This window comes from Macadamia integrifolia, chromosome 6 (assembly GCF_013358625.1).
Source record: "Macadamia integrifolia cultivar HAES 741 chromosome 6, SCU_Mint_v3, whole genome shotgun sequence".
Taxonomy (NCBI): domain Eukaryota; kingdom Viridiplantae; phylum Streptophyta; class Magnoliopsida; order Proteales; family Proteaceae; genus Macadamia; species Macadamia integrifolia.
In genome coordinates this window covers 27,068,094-27,086,781 of record NC_056562.1, presented here as the reverse complement: position 1 = coordinate 27,086,781, position 18,688 = coordinate 27,068,094, and the positions used below count along the sequence as shown (strand labels likewise).

Genomic DNA, 18,688 nt, shown 5'->3' with positions numbered 1-18,688 from the left:
AAAAAGAACTTCCACAGGATTAAGAAGTAATTCAAGACATTTTCCAATGCCCACAATGGCATATTGAATAGGATCTGCATAAAAGCAAGAGTCGGACATACCCAAAATTTGTATCCACAAGGGTAAAAACTGATGTTTGGCCTCATGCGATTTATCATCCAAAGCATGGGGAACTAAATGCAGTAGAAGGGTATCAACCCACCAGGGAGAGTTATATAGCACTCTATCCCTGCATAAAGAAGTGTAGAACTGCACAAAGAAATGGCCTCATTCAAAACTGATAATAGTAGAAGCACCTTTAGATTCCCAAAGGAGAGCCAGGGAGTCGCGAGGAGGTTTTGAAAACCCAACCACATAACCAAATAGGGAGAGAGGAGAAGCAGTGCAGCTTTTGAGAGATCCGACATTCCCCTTATATGGATTTGGGTATAATGGTGAAGTCCAAACAGAACGGTAAAGGCCTCTCTGGCCAGATTTTCGAGATTTAGAGCGTGATGGCTTACCTGGACTTGGCGTTGGTGAAGGTGCAATGGGCTGCACAGCAGATGGGTGCTCATATGCACCATTCGGTGGAGCATGGGGTATCGGACGTTGAGGTGTGGAGGATGCTATTGGTCAGACAGAGAATGGGAGGTTTAGCACGACAAGACGATCAGCAGGATAAGTATGGTTCAGGAGGTGAGTCGTTGAGGAGGTTTGGAGCTGGTGAGGAAGAGAAACGATAATGTCGGTGTTTAGCTTTAGGGGGAATGATCGGGTTATGTAGGAAAAGGGTAACAAGTGGAGTGGTGGGATAGTTTTGGTGGAGGGTAAAATGTTCAATGCACTTACTATCCAGCTCAAACAAAAATATCGTCGAATCCAGAAGGACATGGGTGAGAAGGGTGCTGCCGCCTTTAGGACTGGGAGCCGAAGAGGAAGCCGGCGAAGGTGGGGGGTGTTGGAAATAAGGGAGACGATTCACAAAAGTGAAGATTAGACGAGAAAAGGGGAAGAATCAATGATAGCCGAAGCAAATAGACGGAGACGAAACAGATGTTAGATCATGGTAGGAAGGTCGTCACTGGCTGCCTCGTATAACAGGAAGTGGGTGGTTTGTTACAACAAAAGAACTTCATTGGAGACAAACTTCATGAGGGGGATCATGCTTCACTGGATATGTCAGTCTCCCATTTTAGGGTAAGAAGTTTCTTGCACTATGTTATAGTTGTCACACCCCGTTTCTATAGAACTGGACCGATGACTGGGTTCCCTCCAAGTAACCCAAAACCACTAAGATCATCTAATACAGTGACCACAACATAGCAAGTCATATTTGATCAATGGAGTATAATGATACAAATACAACGGAAGTCTTATCATAAATGATAACCTGAAATTCCCATGCACTCTTGATACCAAAGTTGTTATACATAAAATATTTACATGTGGGCTCGTAGGCATATTAATTACACAAGAAATAGTAATTTAAATATCGAGAGCACAAAAGAAAAATATACCAACATAATAAAAAAATATGGCAAACCGAATCTATCACTGTTGCCCAGCAACACAACTCTCACACGGGCAACCTTCACCGTGTTCAAATCCTTCGGGGACCCACCAATTGCCCATTGGGGTTTCGTCGATAGGACCCGGCATAGGCTCCTCTACTGAATAGCTTGCAAAATCATCTAAAAAGGTGTGTACACGAGGGGTGAACTCACTAGCTCAGTAAATGGAAAGAAATATGCACACAAGCAATTGCAAGTCAAATGATCCTATATGCATGAAATTCATTTTATTCCTATTCACCTAAACAAACATACTAGGTCATAAGTAACGTGCTACTCACAACCACAATGAGCGTATGCCCCAGGTTTGAGACACGTTCTCCATCCCTCGATAAGCCTATATGGTTGTCGGAGAAGGCCCACCGTGAGCACTCAAAAAGTTAAATCGTGGTCGAACCACAGTAGAAAAGTAAATCCTCGCCGAACCACAGTAGGAAAGTAAATCGTGGTTGAACCACAACAGAAATTAAAAGTAGTACGATTGGCCCTTTGAATACATCACCAAGGTTTCTAACTGTCCTAATGATCAATCAGGCGTACTTCTAACTACCACGGCGGTCCGCGACCGACGCTTCCCCCTAGTGATAACCCAATACGTAAACCCTTGTTGGGAAGGGTCATAGTATGAGGGTTTATGAAATCCTAACCACATGCTCCTACATGAGATAGTACAACTGCATATTTCTTCTGTGTCCCATTCCACGGTGAACCAATGCATTTGTTTCCAAGCCGACTACGACATCTATTCTAGAAATCTCACACATGTTCGGCAATCCGACATCATAAATATCACATGATAAATCCATTCACAAGATGCAACATATAACAATGCATATGGAATTTAAAATATACAAGTTCAGTTCTAGATGCAACACTTATTTATCAACCATATGCATGAGTCTGGAAATATGAATGTCAATATAGTCCATGAATGCAAAGGATGCCAAAAACATTCCATAAATTAAGAATCAAAGTCCTCTCTCCACTTACTTATTCTTCTAGAAGAATCAGCACTCGCAGTACATGTAAGATCCGGAGTGAGAAGATGAGTTTCTTGAAACCTAACACAAATAAAGGGTTTAGAAATACGTCCGAATCGGGACCATAAATGACGTAGAATATGGTCACTATGCGTATAATAGTGTGAAGAAGGTTGTTGGTGAGTTTGAGTTTAATCGGAGCTCATTTGGGCTATAGGTGGGTCATACAAGTGGGTAGGAGGACCCGTCTGTGAATTTTGTCTGGATAGGCGGATCACACTGGTAGGTGTGTCACCCTTCGGTCCTACCCACAGATAAACACAGAGAGGATAGGTGCATCACACTAGTAGGTGTGGCACCCGCCGGTCCTACCCGACGATAGACACAGAGAGGACAAGCAGGTCACACTGGTAGGTGTGGCACCCGTCAGTCCTACCCACCGATAGACACAGAGAGAACAGGCGGGTCACACTGGTAGGTGTGGAACCCGTCGGTCCTTCCCGCCGATATCCCTCTGGTTTTGCTGTTTTTCATCTTTCCTCTATTCCAACTCATGGAAACCCTATAGGGTGCTTCCCATTTCATTCCCCACACATTATAAGCCTCTTTTACCTGATTGTTCCATAGATTTAGGCCATCAACAAAATTTGGGTAAAGAAATCATACCTTTACTTATAAAAACCCCAAATCTTGGAAATCTTCTTCCCAAACTCAAATGCCACTTCAATAACCTCAAATCTTTGTTTCCCTTCTCAAATACTTCAAGGAAATCACACAATGGCTTCAGTATCCTCTAGACTCAAACATATACAAAGAGGGTTTCATCAACTCTCAAGGGTTTATGGGGTTTCTTACCTTAAAAGATAGACCTCAAGACATTGGTGAAGATATCGGTGGTAGAAAGGTGAATCGTGGCCACGGGATCCAAGGGAGTAGCCTTCTCCCTAGTCTTCTTCTTCTTCCTCTTCTCTCCCTCCTCCTTCTCTCACCAAACCTTGCTAAAAACCATAAATGAGGAAGAGAGAGACATGAAGGGTATTTATACCTTGGTTCATAAATATCTTGTAAGGTCTGTTTGGTTTTGCCTATTTATGGACCAAAACACATTAAATTGTGTTTTCGAGTGAAGTAGCCAACATCATCGGGCATACAAGACCCCATTACGACGAGGAGGTCAAAATACATGTGTTCATCCAAGCTAGGCATGTTGGGGTCCACAATACCCCAACAGGTGGGTCACACTGGTCGGTCTCGCACCTACCAGTGACACGCATCAGTTGGCCAAACAAGCCAGTCTTACTGTATTTTAGAGGAAAACGATGTCTTAACATATATATGACTCTCGCCACGTGTTGTGGACCAAGTTCCTATCACTTAAATACGATAACATACCTTTCCTATCCATACATGGCCTTGTGAGATATGTACAAGGGCACGGCTTAGGCATGCAGATTATCTTGGGTACCGGCTCAATCTCATCTGGCCACCCCACATTTGAAATCACCCTTACCATCATATACCACAAGGGACGGGCGTCAACTTGCTCCGGTTCAGACCCTGCAAGACCAAACCGAACTAGCCAATCAATATACCTGGGTTTAAAAAGCAGGGCTCTACAGTAGTGGAGAAGTTGGCTGGGCTTTGGTTTTCCTCTTTTAAATCTTTTTTTCTTTAGCTTAGATTGATTGTGGATTTGCAAACCATTGGCCATTCCTATCTTGGAATTTGCTTTTTATTCAACTCCTTCCGACCTCACAGAACTCTTGTCCCAATACTTGCTAAAATGTCCATCTCTTGCTAGAAGCAGTTGCTTACAAAACTTGGGTTCTCGGAGACCTCTGTCTCCAAACCTAATTCTGTTTGCCCCTCTGCATCCTCTCCCACTCCCACTCACCAACCTCCCTCACTCTTCTTGTATAGGTTTTGGTCTTGGTAGGAAGAGGAACCAGACTTCCCACACTCAAACTTTTGATACTGAATTACAAAGCCTGAAATCACTTATCCTTGATGCTATCACAGCCTCTTCTAGACCCAAACATCTATTTCATGCACTTAAGATCTAGCTCAATGACTTTTCTTCGGATTCAAACTCATACCCACATAAGGATGCATAATCTGACACACATGGATTGGAGACTAGAGCTTCGGGCGGAAATTGTGTTGTTGCCACCCCTACGGACCGGGTACATACCTCTGCTCTTAGACACTCCTTCATTACTACTGATCCCTATTATCTCTTTCTTCTCTTTTGTATTATTTATCATTGGTACACTCTGAGCCGTCGTAAGGTTACATACTTTTAATTTAACTTCACTTTATTTTCTTTGCTTTTCTTTTCCTTCCTATACTTTTCTTTTCTCACAACATTGTGGTGTAATCGTGCTCTTGCTTGGTTACTTCTAACATTTTATATTTCGCTTTTATTATTATTGTGAAATTTAAAATTCTGCTTCCGCTATTGTATTACAAGTTTGATTGTCTTTTCATGGAATGTTCGTGGGCTACACAGCCCCTTTACAAAAAAATGTCTCCTCCAGCACTGCAAAACTCTGCACCCTGATATCATTTTCTTGTGTGAGACTAAATGCAGGGACCATGACAATTTCAAATTACCAAATTATTTTGATTCCTACAACACTAGATGGTTTGTCGAGAGTTCAATGGTAAGAGGGCATAAAGGTAGGATGTGGATTTTAATGCATAGCAGATTCCATATTGATACTATTCAGTATTTCCTACATTCTATGGCGCTGACCTTAAATGATAAATTTTGGGGGAATTGGTGCCTTATTTGTCTCTATGCATCACCACAAGTTAATTTAAGAATTTCCTGTTGGTATACCCTCCAAAATTTCCTCTCTACACTCACCATTCCCTATCTTGTGATTGGAGATTCGAATGAGATCCGCTCAAGCTCGAACAAATTGGGTGGCCAAGCTTTTTCGCTCTCTGTAGCAGGATCCATTCTTGAGAACATGATCTCCACTGAAAATCTCTCTAAACTTAAAATAGCAGATCCAAGTTTACCTGGTCCAATAAACAGAAACCACCCAACCTGATTAAAGAATGTTTGGACCGTTGCTTTGCTTCCCCTGGTTGATTCACTCTTTTTCCTAATGCGTCATTATCAAAACTGGCATCCACTGGTTTGGATCACAATCCGATTGTCCTGTGTCTTAAAGGCACTAGGCTTCGTTTCAAAAAATTGTTTCACTATCAGGAGGCATGGAACCACCACCCAGGATTCTACATTATACAATGCCAACTAGCATCGAATTGTAGAGAACAATTTCATGTCCAAATTAACAATTTTTAGCCGTTTATTGTCAAAATGGAATTCTTCGACATTTGGACACTTGAACTCACTTAAGAGAGGTTATTTTGACAAATTACTTGAATTGGAGTACACCCTGATGAATGAGGGAGTTTATTCTCAATTAAAAGAATATGTCCAATACCTTCAATGGATCTTTGATGTGGAAGAGGTGTTTTGGCTCCAGAAGTCTCGACATCTCCATATTAAAGACAGAGATCGGAATAATCGATTTTTCCATATAGTCACAAAACTCAATGTTAGGAAACAAATGATTGATTTCCTCTAGGATGCTAATAATAACCTCATTGAGGACACTCCCAGCATCGCTAGGGAATTCGCTCATTTCCTGAAAGACTTATACCAGACATCTAATCCACTAGATCCTTACTTCGCGGAATGTTTCTTCCCAAAAGTTCTTCAAGATTCTGATGGTGAGCTTCTTAGCTCCATTCCAGAAGAGGCTGCAATTCGAAATGCAGTTTTTGCCATTGGCCCTTACAAAGCCCTTGGGGCAGATGGCTTCCAGGCTAGTTTTTTTAGAAGTTCTGGACAATGGTTTCCTTGGACATCATGACATTTGTCTAGCATTGCTTCACTCATTGTTCTTTACCATCTGGTATAAACCATACTCTGGTCTATATGATACCAAAAAAGGATGATGCTTTCAAAGTTGACGAATTCCAACCAATTAGCCTTTGCAATGTCTCATATAAAATTATTGCAAAGATCATGGATAATAGGTTGCACTCATTTCTGCCAAGCATCATTTCCCCATTTCAAGCTGCTTTATACCCGGACTCCAAATTTCTGATAATATTATTATTTCCCATGAGATATTTCATTTTCTCAAACAGAGAAAGGGCAAATCAGGATTTGTGGCCATCAAGCTTGACATGTCCAAAGCTTATGATAGGGTAGAATGGAGTATAATTCGGGCAATTTTTGAATTTTTCGAGTTTGGGGACCGTTGGTGTGACCTTGTCAGTTACCTCATCTCCTCTATTTCTTTCTCCATTAAACTGGGAGGCTTTTCCTTTAAATTTTTTGAACCTTCACGAGGTCTCCGACAGGGCTGTCCACTAAGCCCCTTTCTTTTTATTGTTGTTATGGAGGTTCTTTCTCGTTTACTCTTGACTTATAGGGACCTCAATCAGTTTAAAGGCATTAGAATTGCTAGATATGCCCCGGAAGTCTCCCACTTACTTTTCGCGGATGACACATTCATCTTTTTCTGCGCATCTATGGAGGACTTATTAACTGTCAGGGCAGTTCTTGATCTCTTTACTGACATAACTGGCCAAACTATCAACTTCAAAAAGAGTGGGTTGTTTTTTAGTAAAAATGTGTCCAATCATGAACGTGTCCGATTAAGCTCAATCATTGGGATTAAAGAAATTACCAATAAAGCGATTTACCTTGGTACTGACCTCCTTCACCCTAGGTTAAGGATTGCCTGCCTAAGCAAGGTGGTCACTCAGATTAAAGACCACTTGCAATCATGGAAAGCACACATGCTTGCATACGCGGGTAGAAAAATCCTCACCCAATCAGCTCTGTATTCCATCCCCTCCTACTTAATGTCCTATTTTGCTTTCCTCTCAACAATTTGTAAATCCATTGACTCCATCTGTGCTAGATTTTGAAATGGAGGCTCCATCAATGGGACCAAAAAGACACATCTCATTGTATGGAAAACTATTTGCCAACCTAAAGAAACAGGAGGCTAAGGCTTTTGCGATACCTCAGCCCAAAACCAAAAACTGGTTTTGAAATTGGGCTAGCGACTATTATCTTAACCCAATGCCATTTGGGCTCAAACCCTACGCATGAAATATTTTCAGTCAAGATCCTTGTTTGACCCAAAGACCCTTAAATCTTGTGGCTCTTTAGTATGGAATAGTGTGGTTTCCATTATTCCTAAATTACAACTCTGTGTCCAAGCCCATGTTGGCAATGGCAGGGATACATTCCTATGGTTTGACCCCTGGCTCTACCAATGGACTTTAAGCTCACTCCTCCCAGTCGCCTATATGATCAATCCTTTGAATAAGGTCAACATGTTACTTCAAGGTTCTTCTTGGACCTTAGAACCTCTTCCACAATCCATCCATTCAGTCTTATCCCGGTCTATCAGCACATTACACCCTTTAGCCCAAGAAGACAAATGGAAATAGATACTTACACCCAATGGATGTTTCTCCACCCGATCCTGTGCCCGCTTCCTCCAAACCACTTATGCTATTTCTTGGTCATTACATACCCTCCCCAGGAAATGGTGGTCCTTTTTATGGAAGTTAAAAATCCACCCCAAATTCACCATGTTCTTTTGGCGCACCTTACATAAAGGCCTTCCAACTAGAGAGCGGGTAGGGCAATGGCTTACCATCCCCCTTGACTGCCCATTTTGTAACCTCTCCGTTGAATCTTTGGATCATGTCTTCCTCTACTGTAACTTTACATCACATATTTGGACTGCTAGCCCCTTGAGCCTACGCTTGCACAACTTATCTCATCTTTCTTTTCACCAAGTGGTCAAGCATTTTTTTTTCATCTCAACTCTTTCACATTCTGACTACATATGGTTTTTCTGTCTTTGCAATCATTTTATATTTTATATGGAAGCATCGAAATGAGGTTTTACTCTCACATGTTCAGCCTAACCCAGGAAGTATCTTATTTAATATCCATCGTTGGATTTTGGATCTTAATTGATATCGCATGGTACTAACTTCTACCCCTATGTCGCCTACAGATGGTCCAACAAGCTTAATTTCCAGCTACACCCTTCCTTTTTTGACATGTACAATTTTAGTTTGTACTGACGCCTCTAATCTTTTGCACTCAAGTTCAGGCTGGGCATGAGGTGTTCTCTCACACGGTGAATTTAGGTTCATGGAGTCAGGAGCTACAATTGGTGATAACCCAAATGCGATTGAAGCGGAAGGAATTCTCCATGGGCTCTTAAAGGCAAAGGCAGAACTCTAGAATATCAGCGAAGTATGGTTTTCAAACCGGAACCTGCAACACCACCTTCCACGTTCTTCCAGGGGCGCGTGGCCACTCCTTTCCTATAACACTTTTTGTAACATGTACAACCTATCCCGATCCATCAATTTTGTCTATAAAGATATCACTGACCCAACTATGGTACTAGAAAGAAATCTAGCTATAATGGGCGGCTTACCACTGTAACATAATCTCTTCTTTGATTTAAAAAAAAAAAAAAAACGAAAAGAAAAGATAAGAAAAAAGGTATAAAAGTAAAATGATCCAAAACACCTATCACCAATTTTTTTGACAAAAATATAGGTGTAAATCTGATCGATATCGATCCAATCCGATATCATCCCAAGTTTTAAAACTTGCTTCCATGTGGCGCAACAAAGTATACACATCAATATAAGAGTGGATGTGCCCACCCATTAAATTTTTTCCTATTTTGGATTGAAATCCAACGAGATGAATACAAAAAAGATCCGATCTCACGACTGATCCACTTTTCAAAGGATGAGATCAATCTCATGGCTCCATGCATTCCAGGTTCTCTCAGAAAAAAATCATGCTGGAAATCATATCACAAATCACTCAGATAAGAAGGAATGCATAATTCAATACACATATATATATATAGCTCCATTTTTAGATTGTCAACATGCTGGTACAAAAGGCACCAGTGTCACCCATGAAATATATTGTAATAAAAGATACCTTCCATGAAATCTCAATGTACATTTCAATTGATTGCTCACCTAGAATAGATAATTTATAGAAGATTACATGTTGCTAACTACGCAGCGCGTGCAAAATATAACTGCCGAATAGACTTACTACCAGAAGACAGAAACATTTTCTCTCAACTATAAATTAGAAGTGTAATATGACATGCTTCCATAAACATAAATGGAAGTCCAGACATATTCCCACCGCTGAAGGAAATTCAAGGCATCACTAGTTGCAGAACATGTCTTAGGCACTTTGTTTAGCAAAAGAAATGAGAAAAATCAAAAACCTAGAACTCAGGGATGATCATGCCAGAATTAAAGACATTTTTATAGTCAGCTATCTCCAATTTCCAAACCACCGTCATTTTGAAATGTCCTCAACCCTTGGAATTGCACGCACCAACAAGCTTGTAGAGTGGCTACCAACCGGAATTAAAGTGATGTACTACTTTGCTGTAGCTGGTTTCTCATTCCCGCAACCCTTCCGGTTACATACTGTTCGGAAAGGATAGTTGAGGTTCTCACATTTGCTACAAGTCCAGCTGCCTTCTGGGACACCCGAATCTGACTGATTTGGACCCTAGAAAAGCAGGCCATGAAAAACTCAGTACATTTATGAATCACATGTATGCATGTCCGTGTCAAATTATGAGCATGGATTTACATGAAAAAATGACTAGCAAGGGTAAGGAGATACAAGTGCAACACTTCCACACAAAATTTTGGGCAGAATGTCGAAAAATATTAAGATGACTACAAAACTAACAAATAAAATATATCAAGCATTCCTGACATCTGACTAGAAAGCACCTCAGGCAAAAACTTAATGCAACCAGATTAGCACATCCAAAAGCTATCCTACATTCTTTTCATTTACAAGGGGATTTCATGGCAGGCTGCTGTAGTACTCTGTGCCCCCTGAACTTCAAAGCTTAAAAACAAGCAGCTTAGATGTACCCCTTGACCCTTGAAACATGGTTCCAACAATTGAGGGGGGAAATTCCAGTGCAGCTTACCGTGTCTCTGCCTCTTCCCGAAGCCAACCAGATTAAGTGACAATTCAAATGAACAATTCAATTACTCCAACTGAAAGAGAAAAAAACATGCTATGCTTATGTATTCAGGGTATTTTTCATCTATTCAGGATATAATTTGAACCTATGGAATATGGATATCCAATTAAGAGTGACATTTAATTTTATCTTACTAATCCAAGTAATTAATCTTCCGTTTATGTCCTTTACAGCTGCAAAACTAATGAATCTTAATATTTGAGTCAAGTGACAATTGACATCAGAACAAGAAAGATTTGGAAGTTCAAAATAAACGATGTTACAATACTGGCCATTGGCATGTATTGGCATCTCCCATGTCAAACCAATGGGAGCACAAGGAGTTCCTAATGATTCATATACAAGGGCTCTAGATGGTCAGGAAGGAGAGAGTGAGGGAGGACATGAACATCATTTTCTTACAGTATATTAGGCAAGAAAAACGTAACCAATTGATACTCTACTAGCATTGGTATGTCCAAAATGAAAAATGAATCTCATATTATGATGTATATTTAGGCAGTAATTTATATGTAGTTTTAGCAATTTCCTCTCTGGTTCTAGCATAATGTAGCCTATCTGACAAGAGATTAAGGACATGTCTCCTATTTTGTGTGTGTGTGTAAGGTCAAAACGTATGACATTATGGAGTAAAACTCCAGCCTCAAGCCTCTTTATGTGCTGATGAGAAGAGTCCAATCTCCAATATGTCACCATTCAATGAAAGGAGCACCATATTTGTTTAACTGCCACTCCATTTTTTCTGGGACAGCCCATTATTGGTGGATCCAGGCCACAATAATTGGATCTGGGAATTTTATACGAAGTGGCAAACCCCTTAGATGGTTATGGTTACCATAGTTTGGACTGTTACAGATCATGGCCATCAACTAGGCTACCAGCTGCTGTTTTGAGGAGATTTGTATGAATCGAAGAGATACAATTTGACAATGCATAAATATGGAATGCGATTTGGGGTACACTAATGCACCAAATATTTAAAATATGGTGGAACAAAAAATAAATAAAACAATATCAATTCTCAATTCTAAGACGGAATAAAATGCAGAGTTTACAAGATTAGGGTATTGCTAGAAGTTGCAAGGGTCACACAAACAATAGGGAATGAGGTTCCAAAAGGGATGAAACTTGAAAGGCATTTTCAAGATCAAGTCCCCCCCAAACCAACCAGATGTGACAAACAAAATCATTTACATCCTTTTCTAGGTTTTTAGAAGGAAGAACATGCACACAATCACAAAACGTGTCACAAGCAAAATAATTCCCCCTCCCCAAAAAAACAAGTACTAAGGCTCAGTTTGGTTGCAACGGGAATTAAAGGCAAGAGAAGTGAAATTTTCATACTTAAAAAAGAAATGTTTGTAATCATTACCCCATGTGAGTATATCATTAACTTCAAATTATTCCATATTTGGTTATTAAATTTCATTTTACTTTGCATCCAAAACACTTTCTTACAATATATAAAAAATAAAAATTACATGTAAAATGTGTCATTATTATATATGGTTACAAAAATGAAGTAGTTTATATAATCACAATGGGATCACATGGAGTAATGATTATAAAAGTTTCTTTTTCAAGTACGAAAACTTCACTTCCCCTCCCCTTAAATATCCCTTGTGACCAAACAGAGCCTGAGCCTGAGGGATTTACACCATGGATTAGATAATAAACAAAATAAAAGGGTGAGAGGGAGTAATTATAGTCCATGATCCTGAATGAGCTTCTAAGTGATGGTAATCTTCACCTCAAGGGGGGAGAAAATTCACAATAATATCATAAAAGCAACGAAGGTAAAGATGACTTACAGAAGATGGTCGTGGAGCTCCACATTTTTTCATGTTGCATGTGGTTCTGAAGGCAAAGTTAACATTGTCACATTTTGGACAAACCCAATCCCCTTCGGATAAACCATCTGGTCCTGCAAACATTAACAACCAATTTATGAAGATAGATTGACCAAGCAAATAAAGATAGAATTTCCTAAGGGAAGTTTTCGGTAAGTTCTATTTTTGTATGAAATAAAACAATAACATGAGTACCAAGGAAATATTAAACAAAGTACAAACCAGATAATAAACAATAGCATATGTATGAAAAGGTAGTCCACTGAAAAAAATCAGAAAATATGCAACCAGGTTAAAGATAATGTTATCACCTCCACGACGTTTCCGAGAGGCACTGTTATCAGGTAAACCTCCCCCAGACCATGAACCTGGCATCTTGAATATCAAAAAGGCAAAGAAAAACAGATTTAACAACAGAAAAAATTAATGGAAAAGATTAGCGTAGAAATCATAGGAAAATGAAGTAAGCATACTGGCAAAGGAGATCCCCGATAGCCAAAACCATATCCATCCAGAGCAGATCCAGGACCATAAGCCACACCTACAAAGAAAATCAGTTAAGTAATACTGCACTACGTACCTGAATGCAATTTGTGCATGCACATTCAGAACCCAAAAAAAAAAAAAAAAAGAGAAGGAAAAGGAATACTTTAATGCAAGTGAGCATAGGTTTACAGAGAAAGGTACAAGATCATACCTCCCAACGGTCCAGGTGGATATGCAGACATAAGACCATACGGCCCTGTTGCACTCCCATGTGCTCCATAGTCATATCGCATTCCAGATAGTGAGAATGGAAGCCCATAGCTGCTAGGCATCCCAAGTGGCATAGGCGGAGGTGCCCCAACTCCTCCAAGATAATAAGGAGGGGCATTGTTGAAGGGGCTAGGGACAGGAGCTGACCCCATTCTCTGCTACATCAAAATCCACAAATCCATAAAATAGATTACAAATCAATTTGAAATGAATATAGCAATGGCAAAAATCAATGACTATTAATACAGTACATGGTACATATCAATTTAAAAATTAACATGATACAAACACTAATAAGGGCAACATATAACATAATTTTATCAAAATGGCCAGCTTAACAATAAAAAATTAATGACTCATTTCTGACTCAGCATATATAACTTAACGACAAGAATGCAAACAACTGCCAATCATATTATCTCACGATACTGAGAACTTATTAGCTCACAGTGATTCATCCTGCTTGAAAGGAGAATAATGTTTTGCCTCAACCTACAGAGTCAAAACAATTTAGCTCGATACCTGATATTGAACAATGCCTATAAAAATTTTATCTACATAAATGTTTGAAACTAATATACAATATCTACATTTGTCTGCTTTAGTTCATGCAAGAAAGTTAAGGTACCAGCCTTCAATACGCTTTTGGAACACAAAGAGAAGCAGTTCTCTCTCAATTGTAAGGGTTGAAAAAAGAAAAGAAAAAAATGAATTCCAAATAGTATTGAATCTAGCAAGGAAAAATTTACTTCACTCCCACAAGATTCTCAAAACATATCCCCACAACACCCAACTTGCTCCTAATCTCTGCCCCTCTGGGAACAGAAATGGCAGCTTCCCCCTTCATTCCTGGAGAGAACAAATCAATAGTTTTCATGGCACCAAAGCGAGCCACAGCAGTTGCCACCCATTCTGATGCCTAGGCAACACTTGGCAAGGCCAAGATGCCCAAGGGAGTCACCATATGTTAAGTCCCAGGTCATATTATCCAGGTACTTGTCATCTAAGATAGTGTTATAAAGGTCCAAATATAGAACATAAGGTGGTAGAAGTGAGATTACATAAAGTTAGAAACATGTTAGGGTAGAAATGAGAAATGATCAAAACCTGTAACATGTGGAAATGGGGTGCCTTGTCACCTAGGCATCGCTTGACAATTATGAATAAATCCAACCTTTACTCACATTGAAAGCATTGGACACTGCCTCATAGCTTATCCAAGCAGCAACTTGGTACAATTTAAAACCACACAGCAACCAACCAGCCTCACTTCTCTCCCCTTCAGTCAACTAGCTAGATTAAGAACATCTCTCCCCTTCAATCAACAAGTTAGATTAAGAATTTTTCCTAATGTCTCATTCTGTAACCCTATACAATTATTAATTTTTGGATTTCTATGCATTCCTTTTTGCATTTTTTTTCTAGCATCATAGCAGCAAGAGTCTATATCATTTTTTGTTTGCCTTCTCCTTTGGCTACCTTGTATGCATCAAAATTAGCAATAAACTTTCGGATCTAAGAAGATGATGTCCACACAGAAAGTTAAAGAAGCATTATGCTTCCTGTACAGCAGCATTCACCAACACCTAGCACCTACACATGAGATTCTTTTCGTTTCCTAATAATAAGAGCAAGCACATTAAACATATGTCAGGCAATGAAGATGACTGAAATATAAATCCCATAGGTAAAAGACAAAACAATAGAAATAGACATGCTTTTCCCCCCAATAAACAGAAAACAAATGCTGATTATGCTAGACACCAGCCTGAGGAGCTCATAAGGCTATACAACACTTTGGACCTAATGAACCTGCCAAGGAGAATTATATTGCAGATGGAAAAACTAAACTGACATACAGGGGTAGAGGGTGGCCGGGCAGCCCCACATTTTCCTCGATTGCAAACGGTTCTGAAAGAGAAGTTCACATTCCCACATTGTGGGCAAGTCCAATCACCATCATTCCTTGTACCTGGCACAGATAAATATGAGTTTAGGAAAAACTGAACTGTATTACAAACTGACAGTTAAGGTAATGACAAGAAATACCACTAATTATGAAAAATCAATCAAAGCCATCTAGAAAAGGATAATCAAATGCAGATCTCTTATTCAAATATGAACCTGAATTCATACGCGTTCACATAATTTCAAGTAAGCTTATCAGGTATAACCCAAAGAAAACAAGTATCAGTCAGTAATAACAACAGAATCATTAAAGCATGGTATCAAAAGCAGCCCTCCGATCAAAGTTTATAACTTTCAAACTGGGCTGCAACTATCTCTTCACAATTTTTCCCCTTAGAAATAAACATAGACTCTTTTACACTCACTGAAGTACTTGTCCTGATGGGAGTTAGATAGGATCAACCCTAGGTTCAGATTACATTCCCTTTTTAGTGGGATCTCAAGAAAATCCTAACATAGAATTTAAGTCAACAATAGGGTCAAAGTTGACCTTTATAGATGGGGCTTAGATTATAGTCAAAGGTAATAGACTGTTAGATAACAAAACCCCGAAATACTAAAATGAATCAACGGTCGGATTGAGGTCAATAGTCAAAAAACTAGAATCTGAACTTGAAAACAAAGAATTTAGGAGATTTCTGTTGAAGCATATTAGATGCTCAGATCAGCCCCAAAGCCTGGTCAAAGGACACCACTGGGCTGTCCTTTTTTATTCCCTGGAATATGACCTTAATCTATCAGTTAGATTCCCTGTAATGGTGAATCTTGATTCTGTCCAAAACCTCTAAAAACAAGAGCATCCACTGGGTGCTCTTGGGGGTTTTCTGCTGTATGTTCAAACCTTAGTATTCTCAAAGTGTAAACAGTATACCAACTTAGATACCAACTTAAACAAAGATGGAAAATTTAAACAAGATGGAAAAGATGGACAACAAGATGAACACACTTAAACTTATATTTATGACACAAGTCTTGAGTACAATCCTGGAGAAGAAGATGAACCCTTGATGATCCATAATGAAGGAAAGCACTGTTTTCTCAGGGCCCCATTAGAGATGGATACCGTGGATTAGATATGTATCTAAAAACTTTGCATTTTTTGCACAGAGTGGCTGCTCTCTAACTTGAGCCTGCTTCATCTTCATGTTCATGGTGTGAGAATAATTTTTTTTTTTTGGCCAATACATAGTAAATACAATTAGAACTCACAAAGTAAGGTAGTTTAAAAAAGGAAAGTAGTTTCCTTTTTAAAATTCTTTTTCATTTCTTAACAAATTTTTGTTTCTTATTCCCTCCCCCCCCCCCGCCCAAACCCCCCCCCCACCCACCCACCCTTAGACCCAGAAAAAAAAAATCCCAAAGAGGAGATGATGCAGATAAGTCATTTAAATGGGTTATTTTATTAGAAATAAGGTTTGGGTTGGGTTATGTTTATGTTGGGCCTTTGAACCAATGTGTTTTCGTTGTGATTGACACTTTAATGGGCCTTTAACATGGGTAGAAACTAGGCCAACGATAATAGTTAAGTGTTTTTATTTCTTTATTTTTATTATTATTAAGTGTTTTAGTTATAGGCTGGATAAGGATTCTATAAGTCCAGTCCTACTTTGATTTTTCCTTTATTATTTTAGTTCCTAGTCAGTTTATACTACCTTATTAGTTAAGGATTGGTTTAAGTCTTTCCTTCTTAGTGTTTTGAGTTTATTTTTGCGTCTTCTATATAAGTTTGTAAGGGGGTCCAGCCTTGTGCACAAAGTTGATTAATGAGATTTTGGCTTGAGCCTTTTCTTTATTGTTGAGAGAATTAGTGAACTGTGAGAGACAGTGAGAGAGTGAGAAGCTCTACACGATTGGATAGAACCTGATTCATGCCATTGGCGGGAAATCAAAGGTCATATGAACATGGAGGAGGAAACAGACCTCTACTCTATGCACATTCCTCTGTTCTTATCTGGGACTCTCTTTATGTTATATGCATGTTCTCATGAGTCATAGCCATTCTAATTTTTTATCTTTAAAAAGAAAACTTGGGACTTTTTACCTCTATCTTTCTATAAAGGAAGGTCCTTTTGTGTTTGTGTATGTGTGTGTATGTGATGGTGGTCGAGGATCAATATATCCATTGAATGAGAAGTTCATCAAATAACTTAAAGATCTAGGATTCCAAAGGAGGCCATGTCATTGCCTATGTCCCAAAGCTTAAGGATAAACCAATGACTAAAGAGAAGTCAGTTCCTTCAAGCCCCATAGACCCAAAAAATTCCAGAGAAGATTTAGAATCCAAATTAGAGAGGCCATATTCTGAGTGTTGGGAATGGGGAAATACCAAATCAAAATTTGGCCATCGGAAATGTCTCTTCACATGTGTGTAGGTATTTTCTATTAAAACAACATATATGAATTAGGAATTTAGGATTAAACGCCCCAACCAAAAACGAGAATTAGCATGAATACTACGCCACAGTGAAAACAATCTAAAAAAGAAAACAACTATTGAACTTACCATCATTGCGGGACCTTTTCGAACCCAATGAACCTCGATTGTCAACCTACACAATAAAGAAGCATCGATAATTACTCCAAAAAAAACAATGTAGAAACCGCAACCAAATGCATACCAAAACACAGAGGGAAAATGTAAAACTAAATCAAAATCAAACATTGCTCAAGGAAAGGCAGAAAAATAAAACCTAAAACAGAATCATACGGAGACCTTAACATATGGTTATTCGGACAAAAAACTCAAAACTGAAAACCTAGGTTTAACATGGCAGGCGAAAAACCTGAATACTTGATGAGATTGGGAAGAAAGAAAACCAACAAAGAGAGGAGAGATTGAGAAGCTGAGTTAACTAACCTTTGCCGAAGCCATTAATGAGAGCTCTCTGAAATGAATAGTACGAAATCCCTCGCAATTGGCAAATGTTCTAAGAAAAGTCTCTCGGAGCAAAGTGAACTAGGGGTTTATGGGGCTTATGGAATCGATTGGCGAAGACTGAAGAGCACAGAAGGGCCAATTTTGCCTTTTTCTTGTTCCTCTCTTCTCCGGTTCTCCGTCGGAAGTCAGAAGCCCTTTATATACTATTATTATTATGATTAATCTGTGATCCGCCTCTGCCCTCACGTGTTTTCAATCGGCCTTTTCAGGAACCCAAAACGGACCCGAACGTAAGAACCTGGTTCGACTGAGCCACCATACCGATTTGAGCAAATAATGCCATGTTTTATGTGGAGCCGATTGCATCTAGGGTGCCAAAAAAGCCTGATCAGCCAAATCTGCCTTAGCCCGCCCTGAACCCTAACAGGGTCTGGGCTGAGATTTCAGCCCATAGGGTGGGTTAGGGTTGAGAATTTTAAGCCCGAGGCTAAGTTAGGTTGGATATGAATTGAGATCTCAACCTAACCCAACCCAACCTTATATATTAAGTATATAATAATATAAATATATTAATAATTATAAAATGATACTT

The 18,688-nt window shown here is 39.3% G+C and overlaps 1 protein-coding gene across 2 annotated transcripts; it reads right to left on the bottom strand.

Annotated features, from left to right (window-relative positions):
* Positions 1-9,485: 9,485 nt before the first annotated feature.
* LOC122082881 (ranBP2-type zinc finger protein At1g67325-like) lies at positions 9,486-18,283 on the bottom strand. Of its 2 annotated transcripts, none has more exons than XM_042650692.1 (8): positions 18,076-18,283; positions 17,722-17,767; positions 15,110-15,222; positions 13,192-13,408; positions 12,968-13,035; positions 12,806-12,869; positions 12,456-12,568; positions 9,486-10,151 (listed from the first exon to the last, which is right to left on the bottom strand). In XM_042650692.1, exons 1-8 carry the CDS (start codon positions 18,088-18,090, stop codon positions 10,017-10,019), a joined length of 771 nt encoding a protein of 256 aa, XP_042506626.1. In that variant the 5' UTR covers positions 18,091-18,283; the 3' UTR covers positions 9,486-10,016. The 2 variants fall into 2 exon arrangements, with proteins under 2 accessions (XP_042506626.1, XP_042506627.1); XM_042650693.1 differs by having other exon boundaries at positions 13,192-13,405; positions 18,076-18,281.
* Between the last annotated feature and the right edge of the window lie 405 nt (positions 18,284-18,688).